The sequence below is a fragment of the Lycorma delicatula genome, chromosome 9 (genome assembly GCF_047948215.1).
Source record: "Lycorma delicatula isolate Av1 chromosome 9, ASM4794821v1, whole genome shotgun sequence".
NCBI lineage: Eukaryota > Metazoa > Arthropoda > Insecta > Hemiptera > Fulgoridae > Lycorma > Lycorma delicatula.
The window spans coordinates 126,265,357-126,291,475 of record NC_134463.1 but is presented as its reverse complement, the minus strand read 5'-3'; the positions used below and the strand labels follow the sequence as shown (position 1 = coordinate 126,291,475).

Sequence of the window (26,119 nt, the reverse complement as noted above, 5' to 3'; positions counted from 1 at the left end):
GCTGTGGCAATTCTTCTGGAAGCATGTGCAAATAGACCTCAGCATTTAAATAGCTGGAAAAACCATCTGGAATTCAATTCTCTACAAGTTTTGTTTAAAAATTTTTGTATTTATTACGCATTTAATGGTCCAAATAGCTAATTGTGAAGAAGGCTGCACCATACATTGATGCTAAATTTGTGTAGAAAATTGCCTTCCACCATTTCATGAGGATTTACTTCTGCCCATGTATGCTCACTGCATAAGTTGACATCTTGAGTGAAATTTGCCTTGTTGGTAAACAAAACATACTTGTAGAGTTATCAATTTTTTTCCTCCAGTTACAAAACTCCATGCAAAGTTGACCATCTCCTCGGTGTAGATTTTGAACTGGCTGTTTATGATAAGGATAAATCTTGTTTTAAATGTCCTCCAAACCGTCAAATGTGAAAATCCGATGCTTATAAAGACATGGTGTACCGTCTCTTAGACTGCACTAATAATTTCTTTAATAATAGCATCGTCTTAGACAGACAGTTCATAGCTGGTATACAAATACTTGGTAGTGAACCTGTTTCCTCAAGATTGTAAAAAGTCATGCTAATTATTTTAGAATCTGAAATCCTGCTACGTCGCATTTCATATTCTACTGCAGCAGCTGTAGCATTACCATTACATAGACCCAAAATGAATACTAACTATATCAGTGTATTCCTCTGTTGTAAATAAGTACGGCATTACTTAAATGGCAAACCAATCACACTCAAACTGAAGTTGATGGAAAACCTTTGCTAATGAGAGCAAAGTTCACACTACCCGACATTCTTAATCTACCTTACACAATGATTTAATCACTAATGCAGTATTTCGCATTTTTATCAGCTGTTATTGTTTTATTTCCAATATTGAAATTATAGTTTTTCAAATAATTTAATGTATTTTTATCATTAATAAAAATATTATTATCTAATTAATCATTATTTATTTATTTTTATTTTACAATTGTTGATTAATTTCCAGTATTTTTAAAAATTTTCAACAGTAAATTTTGTTTTTACAAGTTTTCACAACAAAAAAGAATTTGGTTTTTGTTTAAATTAAATAAGTACTTTTCTGGCAACTGTAGTAATATACTGTTTCTAAATAAAATTCAAATTTTTTAAACTTTTCTTTGTTTTATTCAACTTGTTTTTTGTTCATTATTATAATATTTCTGTAATTTGATTTAAAAATCATGTTTTCTTGATATATCCCTGTTAGTTTCGGTTTTTACAATTTAGCTTAAATATTTTGAGTTATGTTACATGTGTATTTATTTAGTATTTTATATCTATTATAAAGTTCCAGGACAATACATGCACGTATTGTAGCACTAGAAAAAAATCAGTGTCGTCTTCACTCGAAAAAACTGCAGCTAATTTATCTAAGGCATTCAATTTCTTATAACTGTAAGAATAAAGTGAACAAGCCAATGAAAAATTTTGGTAGAATTTGGAAGGAAAAGAAAAGAAAAGAAGAGACAACTAGCTTACAATTACAGGCAATAAAGATGTACTAAAAACAATCTATAAGTTCTTGTGCACCTAGACTTTATAAATTGCAATATTTGGCTCAACAAGTGATACTTTCACTCTGTTCACGATACAGACTGGCATCAAGCATGCTTAGTTAATTGGGGGATATTTTAACAATTCATTGAGATTTATATAAACATAATTAAAAAATTATCTGAATGTTTTTCAACTTCATTTAACACCTTCTACGTTTAAAACATTTTTATTTAATACCTTCATATATTTTAGTTATTATTACTTTATGTATCTATTACTTTTAAGTATTTATATGAAACTGTATCACTTCTACTTTTTATTTTATAATTAGAGGTGGTATTTTGTGAATCTGGTTTGTTAAAGATTTTATCACAGTTTCTTCACTCATCCAACACAAATACTGGAGTAATCTTTTTTTACCTATGAATTAGGACACCACCTACACTTCCCTGATGTGATCTGTACAGTCTGTTATTTAGTACTAATCATAACAAAATATTTATTCATCAATTTGCAGGCTGTGTTAAACAGAACATACACAGAAGTAAATATGCTAAATCGTGAAATACCTTACGGCTTGAAATTCATACTTGTATCATAAGAACTCAAAACTTGTATGATATGAAGCAAAATTACAAAGTACCAATTTCTGGTTTATATTTCTAGAGTGGTAGCTAAATACATAGTAATAAAGGGATGACAATTAACTGATTGTTATCTGTTAGGAAGACAATAACATAGATTCTGGTTTTCCCCAAATTCTCCTTCAATCCATAGCTGACTTGACTGATTGGAGTTCTTGTACTTATAAATAATAAATTATTCAGAATAATGTGAAATGACCATATGTGTACATGGATGTTAAAAAACACAATCTGTAACTTTAAAATTTAGAGAAATTTACTTAGGATCATGTGATTATTGTGGGTTTTTTATAATAAAACAAGAGAAAAAAACAGACAATTACAAGAGAAAACAATAGTGTAACTGGTAATTTAATGGTAATTTAAACAACTAGAGTTCCTAAACCTTCAATAATTCTGTTTTCAAGTACTCTGAAATAACCTAAAAACTGTTCTACATTTTTGTAATAGAAGCACACATTACTATTCACCGACCGTATAGTATCTCTACTGTCAATCATGCTCTGTATGTTGGTTTCATTGCTGATTATTACTTTAACCGTCTGACCAAACTGAAAAAGAAGAAAAATAAATTAAAATCAAGACTATTATATTGACAGTAAACTGCCAAAAAATTTATTTTATTTCACTAATAACACATCACTCTCATATGAAGTCCAGCTAACAGCACTAAAGATGTTAAAAAATTAATTGTTATATACCATAGCTAAAATAAGTGTACAGTATAACTCCAGTAAAATTTATTTTTCTATTATTTCATAAGAAACCTGTTTATTAACAGTCTTATACAACTTTGGATTGGCAAAATAAAATCTTTCCTCATTACAAACTTGTAATAACAGTTCTGTAATAACAGTTCAACTCTATATTACATCTTTATGCCAAACTGGTTTTAGAATTCTTCAAAATGTAGAAATTTATCAATTTAAAAAAAATAAATATAATTATCCCGTGTCGAAGTAGTTTTGCTTTTACAGCCACGTATGTCTTTCCTTTGAGTTGAAAAGGAACCAGTTTCTTTAAGTTGTTTTAAAATAGCATTCACTGTCCTCAGTCTAGCATCACAGTCAGAAGCTATTTGTTGTTATGACATACAGATATGCTCAGAAAGAGAAACAATTTTTAAACGCTTTCTTGGATTTATGTCCATTACTATAAATATTCAAAATAAATAACCGAAGAACAATAACCACACATTACACAAACAAGTTAAAGAATGGGTGTGGTCAAGCAGAGTAGTCATAACATAGAAATAAACAAAAAATATCCAGTGTTCAAATTAATTTGTACGTTACTCAATATGTTTCAAGTGGCTGTAAAAAAAGCCCAACCTGGAGCTGAGGTGGTAATCAGGTAATGCCAGGCTCATCTGGATCACTATTGATACTTAAATACTGTGAATACAAGCTTACTTACATCTCCTAAACTAGTGATTTCTTCAGAAGAATTGTACAATCTATACAGGTAAAGTGATGTATATTTTAATTTATCAAAAGATTCCCTTTTAACATCAACTACAGCTTTTAAATGATTCCTTAAAGCAGTCAAAGCCAATTTTATATCACCTTCAGACTTAATGTTTTTTTCACTATTTTTTAATGAATACTCTATACAATCCTCCCATTTCCTTAATTCAGATAATTCATTTTGAGCCTGTAAAAAATAAAACATGTAATCAATCAAATAATAGTTTTTAATTATATAAATAGTTTATAAATACTACTTGCTTAGTGTCAGAAGAATGCTCCGCAGTCTTGATGATTCAAGTGTTTTAATGTTTCAACTCTGTTCTTCTTTCTCAACCATACTGTAAGTCAGTTTACATTGATTCATAGCATGCCTTCAGATTGTACGTTAAAAATTTCACCATTGAGTTATGAGAGTTTTATTTCTATACCGTAAAGCATTATTCTGTATTATTACTTTCTTATGCTGTCTATATTATTTTTATTTTATCTACATTATTTATTTATTATTGTCAGGAACAAGGCACAACTTATAATAAAAACAAACCAAAATCCACATTATAAATTTAAAAGATTTATCAAAATTTGCTTCTGTCCTTACAAATAAGATCATTAATAGAATTTTGTGAATGGTCAGTCAAACTTTCAATTACGATGAAAATCAGTAACACTTGTTCAGCCTGAATTTAACTGTTCATTCCACTTTAAAAATTTGCACAATTAATACATTTTTATCACACTATTTTACCACCTGTAAGTTTATTTTGGCCAGCTTTACATTATCAGAAAAAAATCTTATCACAGTACACTGTTCTTCCACGATTCATGTTTTAATTTATAAATTATTTTATGTTATAAATTTTTTTAACAGGGAAGTAAATATGTCTCTCACTGATCTAATATTCATGCTATCTTTAACTTTCTTGAAATAGATATTTTTCTATCCATTATGTTAAGAGGTGTGTTAAAAAAATGTTCTACGATTGCACAACATGACCTAATGATTATGGTAAGCGATAAAAGTTACTAGGTTTCAGTGGTTTAGATGTTTCTAATAAACTAAATTTATACTTTAAACATTAACAGGTTTTTGTCTTTCTTGCTCTTATTTTAAAAATACAATAACAAAATTTATTATACAGTTTCAAAAGTACTGTTCATCGGTCAATAAATAATTATTTAAATTTATTTACTTATTTTCTTATATGAACACTCTTCAGTGTCTACTGATAATGGTTATTTAACAAATGAAAGGTTAGTTTAGAATTAAGAAAGCTTGTTTACAAATGTTTTTTTGAGTGTAACCTTGTTTTCTCATTCAGTTCATATTTACAGACATTTGCCTACATTGTGTGTCAATATGTTACAGAATAGCTCTTAATTCATAAAAATCCAAATAAAAAAATAATATCTATTTAGAACAAAAAACAATTCTGAATTAAGTTATACTTTTTAAATATTTTCAGTGTCCTTATTATAAAGATATATATATTTTTTAAACTAGATCAGATTGTACTTAAAAACAAAAAACACAATGACAAAATATATAAGATTAAAAAAAACAACAATAAATAACAAAACACACAATAATAAACTCAGAAATACTGGAGTTACTAATTATTGCCTACAGTGATTGCACTGCTATATTGGACAGACTTGTTGAAGCATATTTACCCACTCATGAAGGCACTACAAATTTTCTAAATCTTAACAGAATCAAATTTCATAAATCTCTCATAGGAACAGGACACACATCACACATACAAAGGGTTAAGCATTATGTAAAATTTTCATGTAGCACTTTTATGTGCTTTATATGTTTTGTTTGATACATACAACATACTGTGAGAAACACAACATAGATTGAAATATTATTTGATTCCTACTAAACAAGGTAGAAGACACATTCCTTTTAACCCAAGGTAGGTGACACTAACAGCAGTGCTAAAATTAATTAAAATTTAGCTAATTATGATTTAATGACTTCTTTTTCTTTTAAAGTGAAGTAGAAGAAAAACAGAGAATAATCACTGATAAAATTATAATACTAACTTTTGTTACCATAAACCCATGGTATAAAAAATATGAATTTTCCAATGCAAGAATAGAAAATCTAAAAAAAAAAACTATTTTTTTTCATTTATTTTTAAATTCCACTCCCTGCACTGAATATGGGATGAGTCAAAGGTTAAGATTAAACCTATAACTTTGTAGAGGGATAGAAATTCTTCTGAGGGGTATTAAACATTTATAATTACAAAAAAAAAAGTATTTGTATTATTGTGGGTATTTAATACTGTGAGAATATCTCTATAAACTTTGATCCTACATAAGATATTTTATGAGGTCTGTTCAGAAAATAATCGAGTTTATTGTTTTAATCTTTATTAATTTTACAAAATTATTGGTCCTTCTCCCCTTCAAAGTACTCGCCTTCCCTACTTACACGCTTTTCCCAGTGGTGTTTCCATTTTGCAAAGCAGTCCTGGATAGCTTTATTTGAATGAAATGAGCTTTAAGGTCCATGATGAATTTTCTTTAATATCACCAATAGTCTCAAAACGGTGTCCTTTCATCACTGATTTTGATTTTGGAAATAATAAAAAATCGCAAGGATACAAGTCTGGTGAGTAGGGAGGCTGAGGGAGAACTGTCATCTGATTTTTGCTTCAACACTGACAAATTGACAAAGCTGAGTTTGCAAGTGCATCGTCTAGGTGAAGGGGAAAAATGAGTTGTCTCGCCACAACTCTGGTCTCTTTTTGCAATTTTTTTCACACAACTGTTGTAAAACGCTTTGATAGTATGCATGGTTTACTGTTTCACCTCAAGACAAGAATTCAAAATTCCATTAAAGTAAATAAAAACAGAGACATCACTTTGACATTGAATCGAGACTGATGTGCTTTCTTGGGGTGTGGAGATCCTTTGCAAATCCATTGTGATGATTGAACTTCTATTTCAATGTCGTACCCATAAACTCAGCTTTCATCTCCCATTATAATCCTTTGCATGAATGTTTCACTGTCATCAGTTTGTTCAAGAAATTGCTCACAAACGTCCACTCGATAGACATCATCAAACGAGAAACAAACTTAGCTGCAACTCAACGCATGTTCAATTTTTCAATCAAAATGTCATGGCACGATTCAGTTGAGATGCAAACCTCTTTTGCAATTTCTCTGACAGTCAATAGGCGATTTGCATGGATCAGATCGTTGATTTTCTGAACATATGTAATCAAAGGACTTCCTAGTCGAGGGTCATCTTCAACTGAATGACGACCATATTTAAATTGTGAAAACCATTCATAATAAGCATCACCTCCATAAGATTGTTTCAAAAGTTAAATGTTTCTTTGAATTTTTTGCCCAGTTTCACACACAGTTTAGGTTGTATAATTGCTCCTGAAAATTGCATATTATAAAAATCGCAATCAACACTTTAAACACACTCAAATAAAAATCAAGAATCCTAGAAAATATGGCTACAGAGATTATGCAGAACAGAATGCTGCCAACCATATGTCACTAAATATCTCCAATGGTGCGTAATTAAAAATGTTCAGTTATTTTCTGAACAGACCTCATACATTCCTACTATATGAAAGGCTTTCTTCAATAGTCTACAAAATCCAACCTAATTATTTTTCTATGATGTTCCCCAAAATTATATACGAGGTATTATCAAATCTTGTTACACTTTAATTAATTTAAATTTAAAAATGTAGTTATTAAAATAATAAGCTCATTCTAATAAATTTACCTTATTATCGAAATTAAAATATTTATTTATCAGTTTAATATCCATATTTTCTTCAAATACAGAAGCCCATCTTTGAATAATGTATGGTTCAGAATCTAAAAGAATTACAGACATCAATTTATGTTCAGCTTCTAATATGGATGCTATTTTTAAAGCAATTAATCCACCCCATCCGACACCAATTAATGTAAATGCTTCCAAATTTGGGAAATCTTTCATTGCCTGAAAAATAGATATATATATATAAGTAAATTAATGTTTTTTTTTCATTTTCATGAATCTAATATGTTTGTAAATAAAAATACTAACGACAACAAATATCACAAGTTTTTCACATTTTCTTTTAATTAAAAATAATTACCAATTTTATTCATTACAAAGTAAAATTTACCAAGAGTTTTTTATTTATTAATATAATAAATAGCCAGGTAGAAAGGGTAGTATCCATTTTCAGGTTAATAGTTAAAAGTAACAGAATACTCAGAAAAAATAGAACAATACTTAATATAAATTAATTTATTAGAAATGTGCATGTGTACATGCACATGCACATACACACACACATTTTTAAATAGGAGGGTGGACGCATTTTAAATTATTTTATTGTAAAGTTTTACTAGAAAAATGATATTGAAAACTATTTCTCATTAAGTGCCTTCATTTTCAAGTTATTAGCAATAAAAGTTATAAAAATGGAAAAATGGCGGTTGTAGTAAAACACGGTAAAACAGCATGTAACTTTTGTTATTTCATATTAATTTCAGAATTACAACCAATAACAAACTTTAAACAGTTAATGTTGTAATTAATGGCTCAAACACTAATAATAACAACGGTCTTCCACAAAATAAATAATAATAATACACCATAACTGATAATTTACAATACTATCAAATTAAATGGCTAGGTCAACTGATAATTTTTATTTCAATTACACAATATTAAATTTTAAAATTTAATTTAATTCTCCAAAAGTAATTAATTTAGAGACAATCAAATACAGTCATTTTATGTTGAAGAAGCCAAAATGAAAAGTTAATAACTTGCATTGTTGTAAAGTAAAGCTGATTTACGACTCTAAATATGTAACACATTTTTTAAATTTAAAAATTCTTTACACTGTTTAAATTATTTCAAAATTTATTGTACAAGTAACTTAGGACCGAAGATATATAGCTAAATTTTAAAATTAAATATTGTGATAATTAGTAAATAATAGATCAGTTAACCTAGCCATTTAATTTGCAGTTTGTGTAAGTGTATCTGAACGCATACCTAATACATAGCCATATTATTGCCAATATTATTACACTGGAACAGTGGAATGATGTACAACATACATTTGTTGTAAAATTATATTACTAAAATTGTGACTGCACCCAAGCCGTTCATAGGGAATTTTGCTTATATGATCCGGTCCCATATTCTCCTGCAATAAATACCACAGTTAGGAATTTTGAACAAATATTCTCAGCATAAAAGAAAAACTTGCTAATAAGACAACATTTCATACATCCACAGACGTTGAAGTCGTTGCTATTTTTCGAAGTCTTTTTTTTACGTGTATGAGATTACTTTTTTTTTGTTCTATGAAAAGTAACTTCTACAACACTAAAACACCAAAAGTACTGATGAACTTAAAAGGAACATTAAAGAAGAGATTTCAAACAGTTGAAATGTTGAAGAAAATCAACATGTTTTGATAGTTCAACAAGAACCTTAAAGAATATATACTCACAAGAAGTAGAAATAATTTTTTAAGTGTAACGATTATGAGATTGTAAATGGCACATTTTGTTCTTAAATCTGATTAAACAAGTTTTTAGGAAGTAATTTTTCCCTTTAAATTTTTTTTCCATTTCTTTGGCCCACCTCTAATAGCAGATGATAAAGGTACCTATTTTTATTTTATGTCTTCCTTGCATTTTACTGCTTAGGCATATATTTTATTTATAATATATCCATAAAATGTATACACGAAGTTCTGCCGGGACTTTCATAACCTATTCTACTCGTGAAAGTAATGGAAACTGTTCATATTAACATTTTTAAACATGCATTTTATAATCATATAAAAGTTTTTCTAATTTTTTTTTTTTTTACCAACTTATCTTACACAATTTTGTTCAGAATTAAATTCTCTACAAGTTCTGTTTGAAATGTTTTGTGTTTATTACCCATTTAACAGAGTTATTGTACATCAAACATAAAAAACAAGGTTCTTTACCCCAATTTCTTGGTTTTCACCCCAGACTTCTCAAAAACTACTACAGATACCGTTCTGGGACCTACTTTATTCGATTTTTCAAGTCAACAGCCATAAGATAACACTAATTCTGCTTCTTAATTAACATCCTACAAATTTCAGTACAACCACATTTCACCAAGGGAGCTGAAATCCGAGCAAAATTTTTTACTAGTCATAACTCGCAAACGAAGCATTTTAAGACATACGTTTATAGGAACTATCAATTATTTTCATGAGTAAAATAGGTTATGAAAGCCCGGGAGAACTTTGTGATAAACCTTGAATATATTTTATCTTTTTTATAATAATTTAAACATATAATCTATAGTATTCTATTGATTAACAATATTATTAAGAAATGAGCCAACAAATGAGCAAAACCCTTTTTTAAAAACTGAATAGAACTCTCTGCAGTTGAGAGTTGCCAAAATCATCTTCAGCATTAATTATTATCATTTACAAATATATATTATTATTTTTATTTATATTTTATTAGTTTTGTCTGTCCAGACATTTGATCATTTCATGATCATTATGCATGTAAAAAACCTATGGTACAAGAGATAAAAAGCAGAATTGCTTTCTCTGAATAACAATGTTCATTATAAATCCAGTCCCTGTAGTTTATATAATAAGTATGTATTATGTTTTAACCATCTGATTATAGTGTATTTAATAATATTTAAAATAAAAAAAATTACTTATACAGCAATTAACATTTTATAGAATGTAAAATATCAAATCTTTTTTAAAAAGAAATCAGGTAATGGTCACAGTCAATAAACACATTTCTTCTCGTTAATTTTGCTGTAAAATGTTATCAGTTTATCATATTTTTAGATGTAGAAAATTAAAACTTATAAATGAAGTAAAATATTAAACTTATAATGAAGTATTTTTTCTAGTTAATTTGAGCAATAATAATTAATTATATTTTAATTCCACGGAATGGAATATTCAGATATTAATTTAAAAAAATGTTAATGTCTGATTAACCATATTGCCTAGTAACAAAAAGTTATTTAAGCAAAAATTACCTGAATTAAATTAGTAGCTGCTTCTTTGATTGTACTTATATCAGCTGGTAATTTAGCTTTAAATATTGGGTAATATAGTTGTGATGTTAACTTATCCAGCTGCTGTGGTTTAAAACCACCAATGATAAACACAGGTGATACGTCTTTTACTTCTTTGTATGGAGGACTTAATGTTGGCACTTCAACAAAACAAGTTTCACCGACTTCTTTACTGTAGTCAATAAGTTCACTGATTGATTCAGGAATATGGTATAATAATTGCTTCGAAGATAGATAATCATGTTCTTCTACGAAAGAAAAAAGGAAATTTATTGTAAAAAGAAAAAAAAAGAAAGGAGGTTATTAACAAGAGAAATATATTTTTACCATACCTTAATACTAAGCAGATTAAAAATAGAGTAATAAAATTATTTAATTGCATTTTTTGAATGTATAGATTTTTTTTACTCTCGAGTGGTCGTGTGTAACTACGTTACATGAGAGGTCATGTGAATGACAATAGTCATCCACTAATTATTCTAATTTTAAACCCTTTTTTTTTGTTTCTATAAGTGTCATTTGTATTATTAACATAATATAGGTTAAAAAAATATAAATACATTAACAGTGTTTTTAATATTACCAAATGTTGATAAAAATGTATAAAGAATTAGACTGTATCTACAATTTTTTTTATAATGAACATTTGTTAGAAGAATAATATAAATACATAGATAATAATATTAATAACAACAGTAAAATGTAATAAACGAAACTGGACTACTAAATACATATGTCACAAATATCAGAACAGTGACCAAGGCATACCTAATTCTGGCACTTACAGCAGGATCTTGTCGCTTTATTTTTAGAATAGCCACAAATCTGGCACCTTCCCCTTGAATCGCTTGGTCTGTTTTCTGGTTGATTACATTTTGATGCATCTACCTTGAGTAATACTGCATCTCTTCTCCTGATTTTGACTGGCACCTGAGGAATTTGTATGGATCTTAGTATTTGAGGTCTAATTAGTTCCCAAGAAAATGATTCGATAAATTCATTCAGACCTCTTGCAATGTTCTCCTCAAAAGTCTTCTTTACTTCAAGCTTCCTCAAGCTTCTCTAAATTCCACCGATTCATCTGACACATTTTTTTCAGGTTTTTAAACCCCAATCTACATTTCATTATCACTAAATTATGGTCAATGTCTGCTCCAGGATAACCTTTGCTGTTGACGAGTTGATTTCTAAATCTTTGTTTAACCATGATATATATAATCTATCTAATACCTTGCAGTATCACCCGGCTTTTTCCATGTGCATATTCTTCTATTATGATTTTGAACTGGATGTGGGCAATTACTAAACTATCTTTGTGAAAAACTCAAAAAGTCAGTTCCCTCTTTCATTTCTTTTGCCCAGCTCGTATTCACCCACAATATTTCCTTCCTTACCTTTTCCAATGTTTGCATCTAATCTCCAACTATTATTTCATCCCCTTTTATATGGTTAATTACTTTGTCAATTTTTTCTTATACACACTGTATCTCATTGTCATCATAGGCACTTGTTGGCATATAGACGTTAACAATCATTGTTGGCTTAGGTGTTGATTTTATTCTGATTAGAATGATTATATCGCTAAGCTTTTTGAAATACTCTACTTTCTTCCCTATCTTCTTGTTCATTACATTAACTACTCCTGCCTGCCCTTTATTTGACGCTGAGTTAATTACTAAAACCTGACCAAAAGTTGTTTTTCTCTTCCTATCGAACCTCTCTAATTGCTACTACATCTACATTTAACCTACCCATTTCTCTCCTTAAATTTTCTAACCTACCGACCTTTTTTAGACTTCTAACATTCCATGCTCTGACTAGTAGAATGTTATTTTTTTAATTTTCTGGTGATCCTTTCCTTAGCACTCCCCATCCAGAGATCCAAACAAGGGACTAGTTTACCTCTGGAATATTTTACTGAGGAAGGCGCCTCCATCTTTGTTACATGAAAATGTGGAAAGCTACACTTTCTTGGAAGAAAAACAACTGTAGTTTTCCATTGCTTTCATCTGTACAGTACTCAGAAGATTGAGTGATGTTGATATGGCCGTTAAAGTCTTCCTGACCTACAGCTCCTTAACACCAAAAATAATCAATTTGTAAAGATCAATTTGGAACACTTTCTGTTGTTTTAGAAACCCACATGTCTGTGGTTTATGTAGTACGTGCTACATCAAAATTTTAAAAGATTGTTTTTATTGTCCACTCTGAGAAGGAAAATGATTTCATGTAATATTTCACCAGGATGGAGCAGCTTCACGTTTCAATTTAAATGTTTGAGATATACAGAATGAAAATTTCAACAATAAATGAAAAGATACCGATAAAACTGTTGACTGGTCTTCTAGAACATATCTGACATTTTTTCTTATGAGGTGAAATTAAAAATAAAGTATGCTAGAAACAATCTGTGGGTAAAAATCAAGTAAAATATCTGCAAAGTAACATGAATATGCTGTTAACAGCATAGGCATTATTGGCCATTCAAAGAGTGAGATAAATTACTGTTTGGATATCTATTAAGCGATCAATAGAGTACATACTAACAAAAAAAAATGCCAATATATATTTCAATACTGAAATAGGGCAAGTAATATTTTCCATATATAACTGGCAAAGTGGTTAGATATTTGCCTCAAGCAAATAACACTAACTTTTGATGTTATTCTCAATATACAAGTAAATAAAATTCTGGTAATTTTGTAAAAAAAATTAATCATCTACAAGGTCTTAAATAAAGTAGAGATTAGTTTTTTTGGGCAGACGAAGTGGCAACACTGTAAAATTAATAGTTAACATATGATTATATGAACAGCTGATTTATATTAGGTATTAATTTTAGTCTAATAATAATAATTTTTAGCCTACTGTTGCCACAAGAGACGTAAACAAACTTTTTCGTGAAATGAGTTTTTGTAGTGCGTTACAAAAATGAGTGATACTAATTATAAGCAATGTTGTGCAATTAAGTTTTGTGTTAAACTTGGTGAGAATGTTACTGAAAATTTTTCAAAATTGTAAAGGGTGTAAGGAGATGACGCTCTGTCACGAGTTTTAAGGTGGTTTAAAGCATTTTCAGATGGCCGGGAATCAGTTGCGAACGATCCACGCTATAGAAGACCGTTAATATCAAAAAGTGATGTCAATGTTGAGCGAATAAAAGACTTGGTATGGTACGACCAGCGTCAAAATTATTGCGTCAAAATTATTGTCAAAATTATTGCAGAACAATTGAATTCAAACAGTACCACAGTCCATTAAATTTTGACAAATGAATTGTATATTAAAAACGTTTGTGTAAAATTGGTCCCAAAAAACCTCACTGTTGAACTGAAAAACAACAGGGTAGAAGTGTGCCACGATCTACTAGGAAAATCTGAAACTGATCCTAATTTTCTAAAAAAACATTATTATTGGTTTTAAATCTTGGATATTTGAGTACAACCCAGAAACAAAATGTCAGAGCAAGGAGTGGCACACTTCAAACTCACCAAATCCCAAAAAAGCAAAAATTACCAAATCAAAACCTTGCTATAGTTTGTTTCTTTGATTATAATGGCATTGTTCATAAGGAGTTTTTGCCTACAAGACAGACTGTAAATCAAAATGTTAATTGAGAAATTCTTGAAAGACTGCGGAAAAGAGTTGCCCGTATGAGACCAGCCATAAAAGACAACTGAATGCCGCATCATGACAATGCACCTTGTCACACTGCACTCTCAATTAATGAATTTTTTGCAAAAAAAAACATCCCTGTAGTTCATCGATCACCTTATTCACCTGACTTGAGTTCCTGCGATATTTTTCCTGTTCCTGACTTCAAAAAAATACCTAAAGGACACCATTTTGGAACAGTAGAAAAAAAATGTAGTAACCATCTGAAAACCATCTAAAAAATGTAATCGACCATCTGAAGGCTATTCCAGTTTCTGAGTACCAACACTGCTATGAAGAGTGTGAAAACCGTTTTAAGTGTTGTGTGGCTTCCCACGGGAACTGTTTTGAAGGTGATAGCGTCCATGTATAATTGGATTGCAAATAAAAGGTTTTTCTGAACCAGTCTCATTACTTTATTTACAGACCTCATACAAGAGGTAAAAAATAATCTTATTATATTATTACCTGCTGTTTATAAATATCTGGTATTCTGATCGATTAAAATAAAAAAAAAGATAATTAATAATAAATCATACCTGTATGTTGATAGTAAATGTCTTCTGAAATTAAGATATGTGCTTCTTTTGTGGCACAAAAAATCTGATCTAAAACCAACAGAACTTTAGATGGTTGTGTAAAAGGTTTATCACAATTTATTGTTACACCTGATAAACCATCTTCTCTTCGATTTTCACAAATAATACTATTTTCACACAGTAGAGTAACAAACAATGTATTATCTGTGATAATTTTTCGACTGGCAATGTCAAGAAGAGAAATCTTGGATACATCATTCTAAAATAAAATAAAAACTCTCTTTGTATATAAAATTAAACATATCAATCATTTTTTAAAGTCATAAAAAAAGTTGTGACATGAATTCTTAAGACATTTTAAAAAAGTTCTATGGTTTTAAAAATTTCTGTTTTTAAGAATTTTCATTTTTACATTTTTATAGACTGTGCATTCTCTTATTCCAGTACAGATAACTAATTACAATAGTTTTAATTCACTTTTTACTAAAAGTAAACAGGGAAATATAGAAAATGGATTAATATAATTGCAATAAGAAAACTTTGCACATACACACACTCGACATATACATGCATAAATTATATACATACTCATATACACAAGATGTAAAACACAAAATTTGATGTTCTAAAACAAACTTTTTTTAGTTATGTAGTACAATAGCTTTTTTAAATGACTAATAAATACAGAAGATTTAGTAACAAAACTTGTAGAGAATTTCATTCTGAGAAAATAGTCAATAAAAAGTAAATAAAAGCTTATAAAAATTGGTTTTTTATTGAAGCAAAACAAATGAAAGTAAACAGAAAATCATATTATCCTTTCTGTACCTAATAAGCATTCTTTTAAGCATTATTTTTAAAATTCTTTGGTGTATTAGGATTTATGAATAAAAGTGTTATTTCCAACGTGTTAGTTTTCTGTTGAATACCAAGTAAATCATCATGTTAATGATGATCATCATGTGATTCAGCGTAATCAGCGTAACCCAGGTACTAGTACAAGGCGAATTTCATGTCACAAAGGTTTGTCAAAAAACAAAGTGTGCGCATCCTGAAAAAATAACATTTTTATCCTTTCCACCTGCAGAAGGTGCAATATTTGTGGCCAACAGATTACTCCTGTGGTTAAACATTTGTCATCGGCTTTTAGACAATGCTGATAAGGGAAATTCAATTCTATTTATTGATGAAGCCACTTTTATGAGAAACAGAGTCTTCAATTCTAAAAATAGTCATTTATAGAGTGAAGACAATCCATATGGTATTGTAGAAACTAGTTTCCAACATAGACTTCATATTAATGTTCGATGTGGTATTATTTATGACAAAATTCTGGGACCGATTGTTTTCAATGAAAAACCTAACAGAGATGCATACATTCATTTCTTAAAAAAATAATTGCTGGTTTGTTTGGAGGATGTAGCTTTACAAACTAGATTGCAAATGATTTTTCAGCACAATGGTGCAACATCACATTTTTCTGTAGTAGCTGCAAATCACTTGAATGAAACTGGGTTGGACGTGATGGACCGATTGATTGGCCACCACGATCATCTGATTTAATGCCAGTAGATTACTTCATTTGGGGCCACCTGGAAACTAGATAATACACCAACAAAAATTTAATAATAAAGAAGAGTTACTCTAATCGAAACTGAAAGCGATAAAAATAATACAAGGGAATACTATAGAATTTTTAAAACACAAATACAAAAATATGAACCACCAACTCTAATTCTAAAAGATGAAGATAGTAAACCCTCGCACAATAATAAACAAAATGTAGAAATATTAGCTAAACCATTCAAAAAACTACTAAATTGTGAAGAATCCACAGATCTCTTCCAGATTAACACAAACACAGTTATCAAATCAAACAAAAACCAAATAAACCCACCTACACTAAAAGAACTAAACCAAGCATTAAAAGAAATGAAAAATCACAAAGCAAGCGGGGAAGACCAGAGAGTGGTAAAACTTTGGAAATAATCCTCCAAGGAGACTAAAGAGTCACTTCTAGAAAATCTCCAAAAAAATCTGGAAAGAAGAAAAATTACCTAAACACTGAACTACTGCACTCATACACCCACTACACAAGAAAGGAGACAAAACCAACCCTGAAAACTACAGAAGAATTTCACTATTAGATTGCACGTATAAAACACTCTCAAGAATAATACTGAATAAAATAAAAAATCAATTTGAAAATGAACTGGGAGAATATCAGCGGGGATTTAGACCGTGGAGAAGCTGTCCTGAACAAACAATCACTCTCAAATTAATATTGGGTGTACACAAAATGAAACGAAGGCAACTAATAATATCATTCATAGATTTCCAAAATGCCTACTACAGTATTCATAGACCATCAATGCTGAAAATACTAAGAAACCTAGGATTCCACCCGAAACTAGTAAAAATGATAGAACTAACATTAGCTAACACATACTCCAAAATGAAATTTAGAGGAGAAATATCAGAACCATTCCTAATTAAAACAGGTTTATGACAAGGAGATGGATTATCCCCACTGCTCTGTAACTGAAGAATATGTAATGAGAGAATGGTACAAAAAAGACCCATCACACGTAACAATTGAAGCAAGGAAACATGTCAACCATATCAAAGTAAACTGTCTAGGATTTGCAGATGACCTAGCGTTTTTGCCAATAACATCACAGAAGCTAGAATCCAAGTAACTTCATTGGAAGAACTAGCAGGAAAAATAAGCCTAAGAATATCATATGCAAAGACTAGAATTATGGCCAGGGATCCCCTGATATTGAACCACGTAATCATAAACAGACATAAAGTCGAGCTAGTTGAACGATTTAAATATTTAGGAGAAAATATCACACATGACCATAAAGAAGAAATAAACTGGAAAGAAAGATCACAAAAGCTCAATTATGCACAAAATACCACCAAAATAACATATAATAAAAGATACATCTCAATAAATACCAAACTCAGACATTACAAAACTGTAATCAGACCTATAATATCATATGGAAGCAAAACACTCTTCAAACTAAAATCCAACATTTCCTACTCGGCAGAGACGCAAAGAATAGAAAGAAGAATTCTATGAATATGCATAAATAAAAAACAACTTGCTTATGGGGCAGAATGGAGACTCATATCAAACCAAGAGGTACATAAAGAAGTAGAACCAGCTCTAGACTACTTTATAAAGAAAAGAATCTCCTTCTTTGGAGACATAATAAGAACAGAACCGAACAGTCTTGTCAGGAAACTGGTCGAGGAATACTGGAAACTGTCCAAAACACCGACCTGGATAACCGAAATTAAACAAGATATGCAAGAACTAGAAATCACAATAGAAGATTACAAACAAAACTGACAATATAAAAATGCTTAAAGAAGCAAACTCCAGATTTAAAATTAAAAAAAGAAAACAACAAGGGTTTGTTCAGAAGAACTCAAAAAAGCAAGATGTGACAGATTGAAGAACTATTGGGAAGCAATCAAGAAAAAAAAAAGAAAAAGATGAACTAGAGTTGAGTAAAGTGGTCCACCGCTGTGACCTCAAAATCCTCAAAAAAAAAAAAAAAAAAAAAGAAGAGTTACTCATTAAAATAGAAAATGCTAATAAACGATCCAAGATGATCGTTTAAAGGCCATCGGAAATATTTTTTGTCGGGCCGATTGCTGTGTACATTATGAGGAGGAAATTTCGAACAATTACTGTAACTGAGGTTTAAGTGTGGTGGAGAGGAGGGAACCCACGCTGATAATTTTTTGGTGGTTATTTTATGAAAACATATATATAAACTGAAATTTTATGCAAATGTAATTTAAGAAGATATAAAAAATATGTTCTTTTTTAACTTCTAAGTAAAGCCTTTTTACAACTTAAAATAAATATTTTTTTGTTAAATTTCCAACATTAACTTTTTCATAATTGTTAATATTATATTAACTAAATAAAATTATACAGTTTAACAGTAGAAGTGAGGTTTGTAACAAGTAGACTTCACAGATATTTAATAAATTTAGCAAAATGACTAAACAATAAGTAAGACTTGTCGTTAAATTCAATTAAAAATTATTTATGAATCATTTGTAACACACATATAGTACATTAAATATCAGTATTGGTTGTGACTTGACTTGACATGAGATACAAATTTCTTATTAGTTTAATATTTTCGTATTAATTTTATCCACCAATTTATATACAAATAAGTTAACAAGAATGTTGAAATGTAGATTACTTTGTTCAAAGTTATTACATCAGTGGTCTTAGATCTTTTATCACCCTCAGGCCAATATTTCTAATCTGTAATGACTTGAGGGATGCAATTCAGTACAAACAATATTTCAATCGAATATAAAAATATACGTGTTCATTTACCGGCCTATACTGCCACCATAAGCAAAAAAGGCATAATTCAATATGGACTACTTTTAAGCAAATAACAGAATATTTATAAATATTTTTACAGCATGTTTTGTCATCAATTAATCAGTGCTTTCTTGTGTAATTAATTGACAATTACTATTCATTTAAAACGTTACGTTATTAAAAAAAAAATTTGTGAAAAAAATTGAAATACGCCTATTTGGTTTAGGAAATTCTTACTGTTATGTATTCACTAAATTAGTACTGTGGCCTTTAATACTGCAGTTTATTTATTATAAATTCAACAAATAATAAATTAAATACAATTGATATCTAACGTTTTACATTTTAAATATATATTTAGCAATTGTTTTATAAAAATACAAGTAATTAAGAGAATAAAAGATAAATTTTTATAACTATCTTTTTCAGTCCATGGGCCACAAAACTCCTTAGGGTGGACGATGGGTTTATAACTCATGTGGTACATCATTTAATTCTTTACTGAAGACGATTATTGATGTGATGACTGAAGGAAAACAAAAGAAAGCGTAGGCTAGAATACATAAAATAGATCATGGAAAATATAAATTTCTCAAGCTAGTAATAACTACAGAGAATGGCTCAAGAGAAACGGCTTTGAAAACTCATGGCAAACCAATCTGTAGACTGATAACAACAGAGAAAGAGAGCAACAAAAATTTAATCTAATTTTAAATCGTTTAGAATCATTCTACAATTCTGTAATCTGTTTTCTGAACATTTATGAAAGGCTGAAATTTATCAAAGACCTATAGCATACAGAAGTATCTATGAATATACTGAAAAATTAAAAAAAATGGTCACACAATTGATACAGATGAAGAAGAAACCATCTGTCTACAGTTACAACTGATGACAACACTGATATCATATGGTTCTGAAATGCAGACAAAGTGACTACTGATGAAGTGGCAAGTGTTCTACACGACAGTCTACAAAATCATCTAGAACAGATCTAACTTTCATAAATTTTGTGCAAAATAAGTCCCAGAACTACTAACAATACTGAATAAACAAATGAACTTTGACATCTGTCAACAAAATTTGGGATGCTATGCTAATGAGGAGATGCTTTCTTGGACAGAATCATCACTGATGAAATGTGGGTCTATAATTTCAAGCCAGTGTAAATGGCACAGTATAAAATGGAAAGATCCATAATTGCATACTAGATAAAGACAAACCATCAACCGGTTTAAAATCAACTGTCAGGAAGAAAAATGTATGTTAACAATATTTTGGGACTCACAAGGCTTGTATTGGAACATTATCAAGAAAGGGACTTGAGTGGTTTAACAATAAACAAATCTCATGACAGTGAAATACTTTTTGAGAAGAAACCTGTAATTTGAAGCAAATAATTTAATCTGTATACTAATAACTTAAAAATGTTGAAATTTAGTTAGTTCAAAGTTATTACAGCAGGGGTCTTAAATCCTCTTTTACCCTCAGGCCAGTATTTCTAATATTTAATGGCTTGAGGGAAGCGATTCAGTACAAGAAAAATTATCAAATGACATTGTTTTATTACATGGCAATGCCCACCTACCTACATGCAACTGCAAATATGATTGAAACCCTCCAGAAAATCAAATTTCAGGTATAGGCTCACCCTCTGAGTCCTCTTTTCATCAGTCCTAACTCTTTCATTCTATCATCTGTTTGGACCACTTAAAGAGAAATTAAGAGGTCATTGATTCACCTACCAAAAATTAGTGCATGTCTGGCTTGTTGCTTAACTAAAGCCATTTTTTTCTAAAGTATAAAGAAGCTTTCGCAATATTGAAAGTAGTGTATTCAAAACCAAGAAGACAATATTGAAAAATTATATTTTTATAAGTTTTTTTATTTTTATTGAAATAAAGTTTCTAACTGAATTGTAGAAAATTATTCACATTTTGTGTGTGCGCATGCGCATGTGTGTACACATTCAAACACAAACCCTCAAATAAGTGCACTATAAAATAATTGCATAAAATTAAACCATTCCCTTTGGACTACTGTCCCAGTGGTAGGTAGTATAAAAGAAGACTAGTTTTATGTCTTAAGTTCATCTGCCAGCTGGAAATTTTTTATTTTATTATTATAAAGTATAAAATATTTCAATAAATCCTGTTATCTTCTTTATCCCAAAATGATTGATCATGTAAGTATTTTTTTGTATGGAATTGATCTCTTTTTTGTATTATAATTATTGACATTAAAATAGTAATTTCTACATATTCATACTTCTAAAAAAATGACTACATAACACTTTTTAAATAACTTTTACATCCCAATTTCCATAAATTGTAATAATAATATTTAGTTATCTTGAGCCAGTTTGTAAACAGACAATAGTCAATGGCAGTACTGAGTAGCTACCACCATTCATTTAATTTAAATTAAATGAATTAAAGTAAATGAAAATTAAATGAAGTGAAGTTTCAACTTACCACAGAAACAAAGAATATTCCATCAACAGGACCTAATGAAGAGGCTTTAGAAAGAATTTCCTCAGCTTCTGTTTCAGATGTAATATAATTATTTGTAACAAGCTGAATTTTACACGATGAATACTTTGATAATAAAATTGTATACCTGTATAAAAAATATAATAAAACAATAAAAAAATTAATGTTTTTAGTATAATAAATTACCAATTATTCTTGTTAATAATTGAGAAGTTAAAAAAAAAATATAATTAGTCCATTAATGAGAATCTAATCATCCATGGAAATATAAATTAACTGCAGGTCAGCGTTGATCATCTTCTGCTGGCCTGAGCAATCCCACACTGGGCTGGCTCCTGCTGATGGCCCATTGATCGGCCTGCCAGCCAGGGGACTTGAAGACTGGCAAGCTGGGCGGGAAGGTGGCACCCGTGCCCAGCAATTCCCTTGGTGGGCTGGCCAGGCCTGCTACTCCAGAGATGTTGGCATCTGCAGAGAGGTTCTACATTGGACAGGCCAGGAAACTTCTTCTAATTTCTACCATCATCATCTTCTTCTTCTTCTTCTCCAGATGATGTTCGACAACAAATTAGCTCTCACAGTACTGATACCGACCATACTTATATTGATTACCAGAGCATGGTGGGATCTGTTGCACAGTTAGCTGGCTCATTGAGGAATGGCGCTTGTAGAGGCACATAAGTATACTGTAGTCCCACTGACATCTGAATGGCAAGAGTTGTAGTCGCCGATATGAAGCTCGGCATATATGCGGCAACAATAAATAACAGTGGAAGATATACTGAAATGTATTAAGATTCTGCAGATAAATATTTTTATGTAACTTGTAAATTGTTCTAACAAGGAATTTTTCATCATATTACCAAAATAAGTGAAAACAATCTTAACATCTTCATTACAGGCAGTATAGACAGTCAGAGTAAGCTTATGCTATATCACTGACAGTCTAGTTCAGTGTTTAAACATTTCTTTCTTACCTATGTCTATGCTCTGATGCCATTCTTCCAAGAATTATATGAATTTATATACCTTTTGGAGATATATTGGTCAATTCAAGATCTTATTTCAGAATAATTCCAAATGTTTAGGAATCTTATTAATTACCTTACTTAAGCATCAGTTGTCATGAAAGAAACAAAATTATGTAAAACGTAAAATGAATCCATGCATGTGTCTTGTTTACTAGCTATAATATCTTTCATGTGATTTCTATTATAATGCATTGTAATGCACGTGTAATATTTAAATACAAGATTTATTTTTTGTAACAAAAAACATTAAATTATTGACTTTATTATTTTATAGTAAATGAAGAAAATTAATATTATTGCCATTATTATAAAATTATAATGCTATTTAATTTTATCTTCACATAGAATCACAATCAAATTCCAATACGAAAGGAAAGAAGTTTGATTCAAACTGGGATTACATAGTTGATAATATTCAAAGCTTTTAGAGTGTAAAAACAAGATGACTATGCATCCATCTCTCACACATAAGGTTATCTCATCCCTCTCTCTTTTCGAGAAACCAGTACTTCTCTCCTTGGCATTTGGAAACTGACATCTCAAAGCAACATATAATATAATTAAGTATCTAGTAATTTAATACTGTACAACCTGCATAATGCCGATCAGGTTTTCCACACTCCTTTCTATTTTTTCTAAATATGAATAAAAATAAATATACTAAATACTGTATTTTTAAATCAATAAAGTAAAAATAATTTTTATTAATTCATTAATTTAAGTCACTTCTTTGAACTCCTTATCATTCATAATCCAATCAAGGATATAAAATTTTATAGGCAAAGTGTTCATTGCAAAATGTTGTTCGGTCATAATCTTTACTTAATAATTAGGCTACACAAACATTTGGACGCATTTTTATTAGTTGTTCATAAACTGTTGAATATAACAACAATGAGATGTTTTTATTATCAAATCATCAATCAAATAATTGTAATGAATTTAACATTTAGTGTCTAAAATCATGTAATTTATTTATTTTCAGAGACAATATAATTTATTGATTACGACGGATAAATAATTTACAATAACAAAAAACTAGGAGGTTGTTAGAATTAATATTATTCTGGAGTGGCAGTTAATTCCTCAGTCGGCATTTATGTGGGTTTCAGAAAACAATGTGTGTTAGCTTGCAATTGTGACCTATGGGTGTAGGTATTTGTGTCTTGTACTGTAAATGTGTGTAAAAGTAATTTTTTAACTATCCTAAAACGATATTAAATTTTAAGTTTTCTTTTAATTTTGTTTATTACAGTAATTTTTTGTGTTAATAAATAGAATTACGGGGTTTTCATCAAGTAAAGTTCATTAATATACAATTATATGGATGTGAAACTTGGATGATTGGAGTACCTGAGAAGAAAAAATTAGAAGCTTTTGAAATGTGATACTACAGGAGAATGTTAAAAATTAAGTGGGTGGATAAAGTGACAAATGTTGCAGCAAATTGATGAAGAAAGAAGCATTCGGAAAAATATAGTTAAAAGAAGAGACTTGTAGGCCACATATTAAGGTATCCTGGAATAGTCGCTTTAATATTGGAGGGACAGGTAGATGGGAAAAATTGTGCAGGCAGGCAACGCTTGAAATATGTAAAACAAATTTTAGGGATTTAGGATGCAGGGAGTACATTGAAATGAACCAAGTGACACTAGGTAGGGAACCTTGAAGAGCTGAATCAAACCAGTCAAATAACTGAAGACAAAAAAATGAAAGAAATAAACAGTACGGCAACTACTTCTAGAAGCATATAAGGAAGACTTTAAAAGGTCAAATGCATGAAACTGTATATAATGTAGCTCAATATTTTGAGCACATAAAAACAAGTTAATTCACCTGATGTTAACGTCATTAACATAGTGTTGAAGGCTAAAAGTATTTCTGAAAGTACAGTACGGAAAATTTTCACAGGAGAAGAATCCTCCAAGCAAGGATCAGTTACAGTTTTCAAGTTTTCAACTCCTAATCATATGAGCGCAAAAAGAAAATTGTAGTCAATGGCTTTATTGAGTGCACCAACCGTAAAATAATTAATTTCTTTTATACAGTAAGAAAAGAGGTTCTGACACTCAAGAAGTTACTGGCGGTCCTGAAAGAAAATGGTGGTATTGACTGTAGTCAGGATTATCTACAAAAATTAATAATAAAGCTTGGCTTTTGATGGAAAATATATCAGTCCCAACAAAAACTGCTAATTGAATGGTCAGATATTCCAGCATGGAGGATACGTTATTTGCAGAATAAATGCAAATACAAAAAAAAAGATTGGAACATAAGTCTATTTAGACGAAACCTACATCCAAGAGGGAGATTCCATCGAAATATGTTGGCAGTCAGGTGAAGAACCGGGAGTCCTTAAGAAGACCGGTAAAGGCAATAGGCTAATTGTTCACACCAGTGGGGAGCAAGGATTTGTAAATGGAGCATCATTAATATTTAAAGCTGGGGAAAAAATGGAAACTATCACGACAACAAAAATTTGAATAATTTTTGCAAGCAATTAAAAGCAAGTATTTTATTATTATTGGAATCTTCATCAGTAATGGTAATGAACAATGTCAGCTACCGTTTGGTTGAGAAAGCAAAAAACCAACTTCTACATCACTTATAGGTGACGTAGTCAAGCGGCTGGATGATCACAAGTCGCTTATGGTAAATCATGAACAAAAGTACAGCTTTTGCAAGCAGTGAATAATTTTAAGCGAGGAAAAACAATTCATCGTGGATGAAATTATTCACAAGTACAGCCATATACCTCTAAGGTTACTGCCGTACCACCCCAATCTAAACCCAATTGAGCTGATTTGGACTGCAATTAAAAAAAAAGTGGCTGAGCAAAATATCAATTCACCTTTAGAAGAATAAAAAATGTTTGTTTGAAACTCTTTCAGACTTACAGCACAGAAAATTGGAATAGTTGTTGTGAACATGTTAAAGAAATCAAGGATACTTACTTTGAAAATGATATCATAATTGACAAGGAAATGGATAAATTTATAATTAGTGTAAACTGTGACTCTGAATTGAACGAAGATTAAAAGTGATGTCAGTGACATAGAACATCTAAGCAATGAGAACTAATTGCAGTTTAAGTGGAACCTAGTAGCCAGAAGAAGAGAATCATAACCTTGGTGGAAGAAGAAGTCACCACTTATCAAGCTGATACGTTCTGCCAACTTCACTTTTTTTTTTAAATTTCGCCATAGTTATTAATAACAAAATCAAATTATGTAATATAATCTAACAAACTAATTATTTAATTTTAAATAAAAATTAAAATAGTGCAATTTAATTTTATTTTATTTA

General features: G+C 29.9%; 1 protein-coding gene across 1 annotated transcript in view; it reads right to left on the bottom strand.

Moving 5' to 3' along the window:
• Window positions 1–2,492: 2,492 nt before the first annotated feature.
• Window positions 2,493–26,119, bottom strand: part of LOC142330314 (fatty acid synthase-like) — a 154,888-nt gene continuing 131,261 nt past the window's right edge. The window contains exons 30-35 of the mRNA XM_075375531.1: window positions 21,765–21,909; window positions 14,922–15,180; window positions 10,690–10,976; window positions 7,405–7,626; window positions 3,590–3,826; window positions 2,493–2,724 (exon numbers count right to left, since the gene is read on the bottom strand). Coding sequence (XP_075231646.1) covers window positions 2,536–2,724; window positions 3,590–3,826; window positions 7,405–7,626; window positions 10,690–10,976; window positions 14,922–15,180; window positions 21,765–21,909 — 1,339 coding nt within the window. The 3' untranslated portion in view covers window positions 2,493–2,535. The remainder of the gene's footprint in view (window positions 2,725–3,589; window positions 3,827–7,404; window positions 7,627–10,689; window positions 10,977–14,921; window positions 15,181–21,764; window positions 21,910–26,119) is intronic.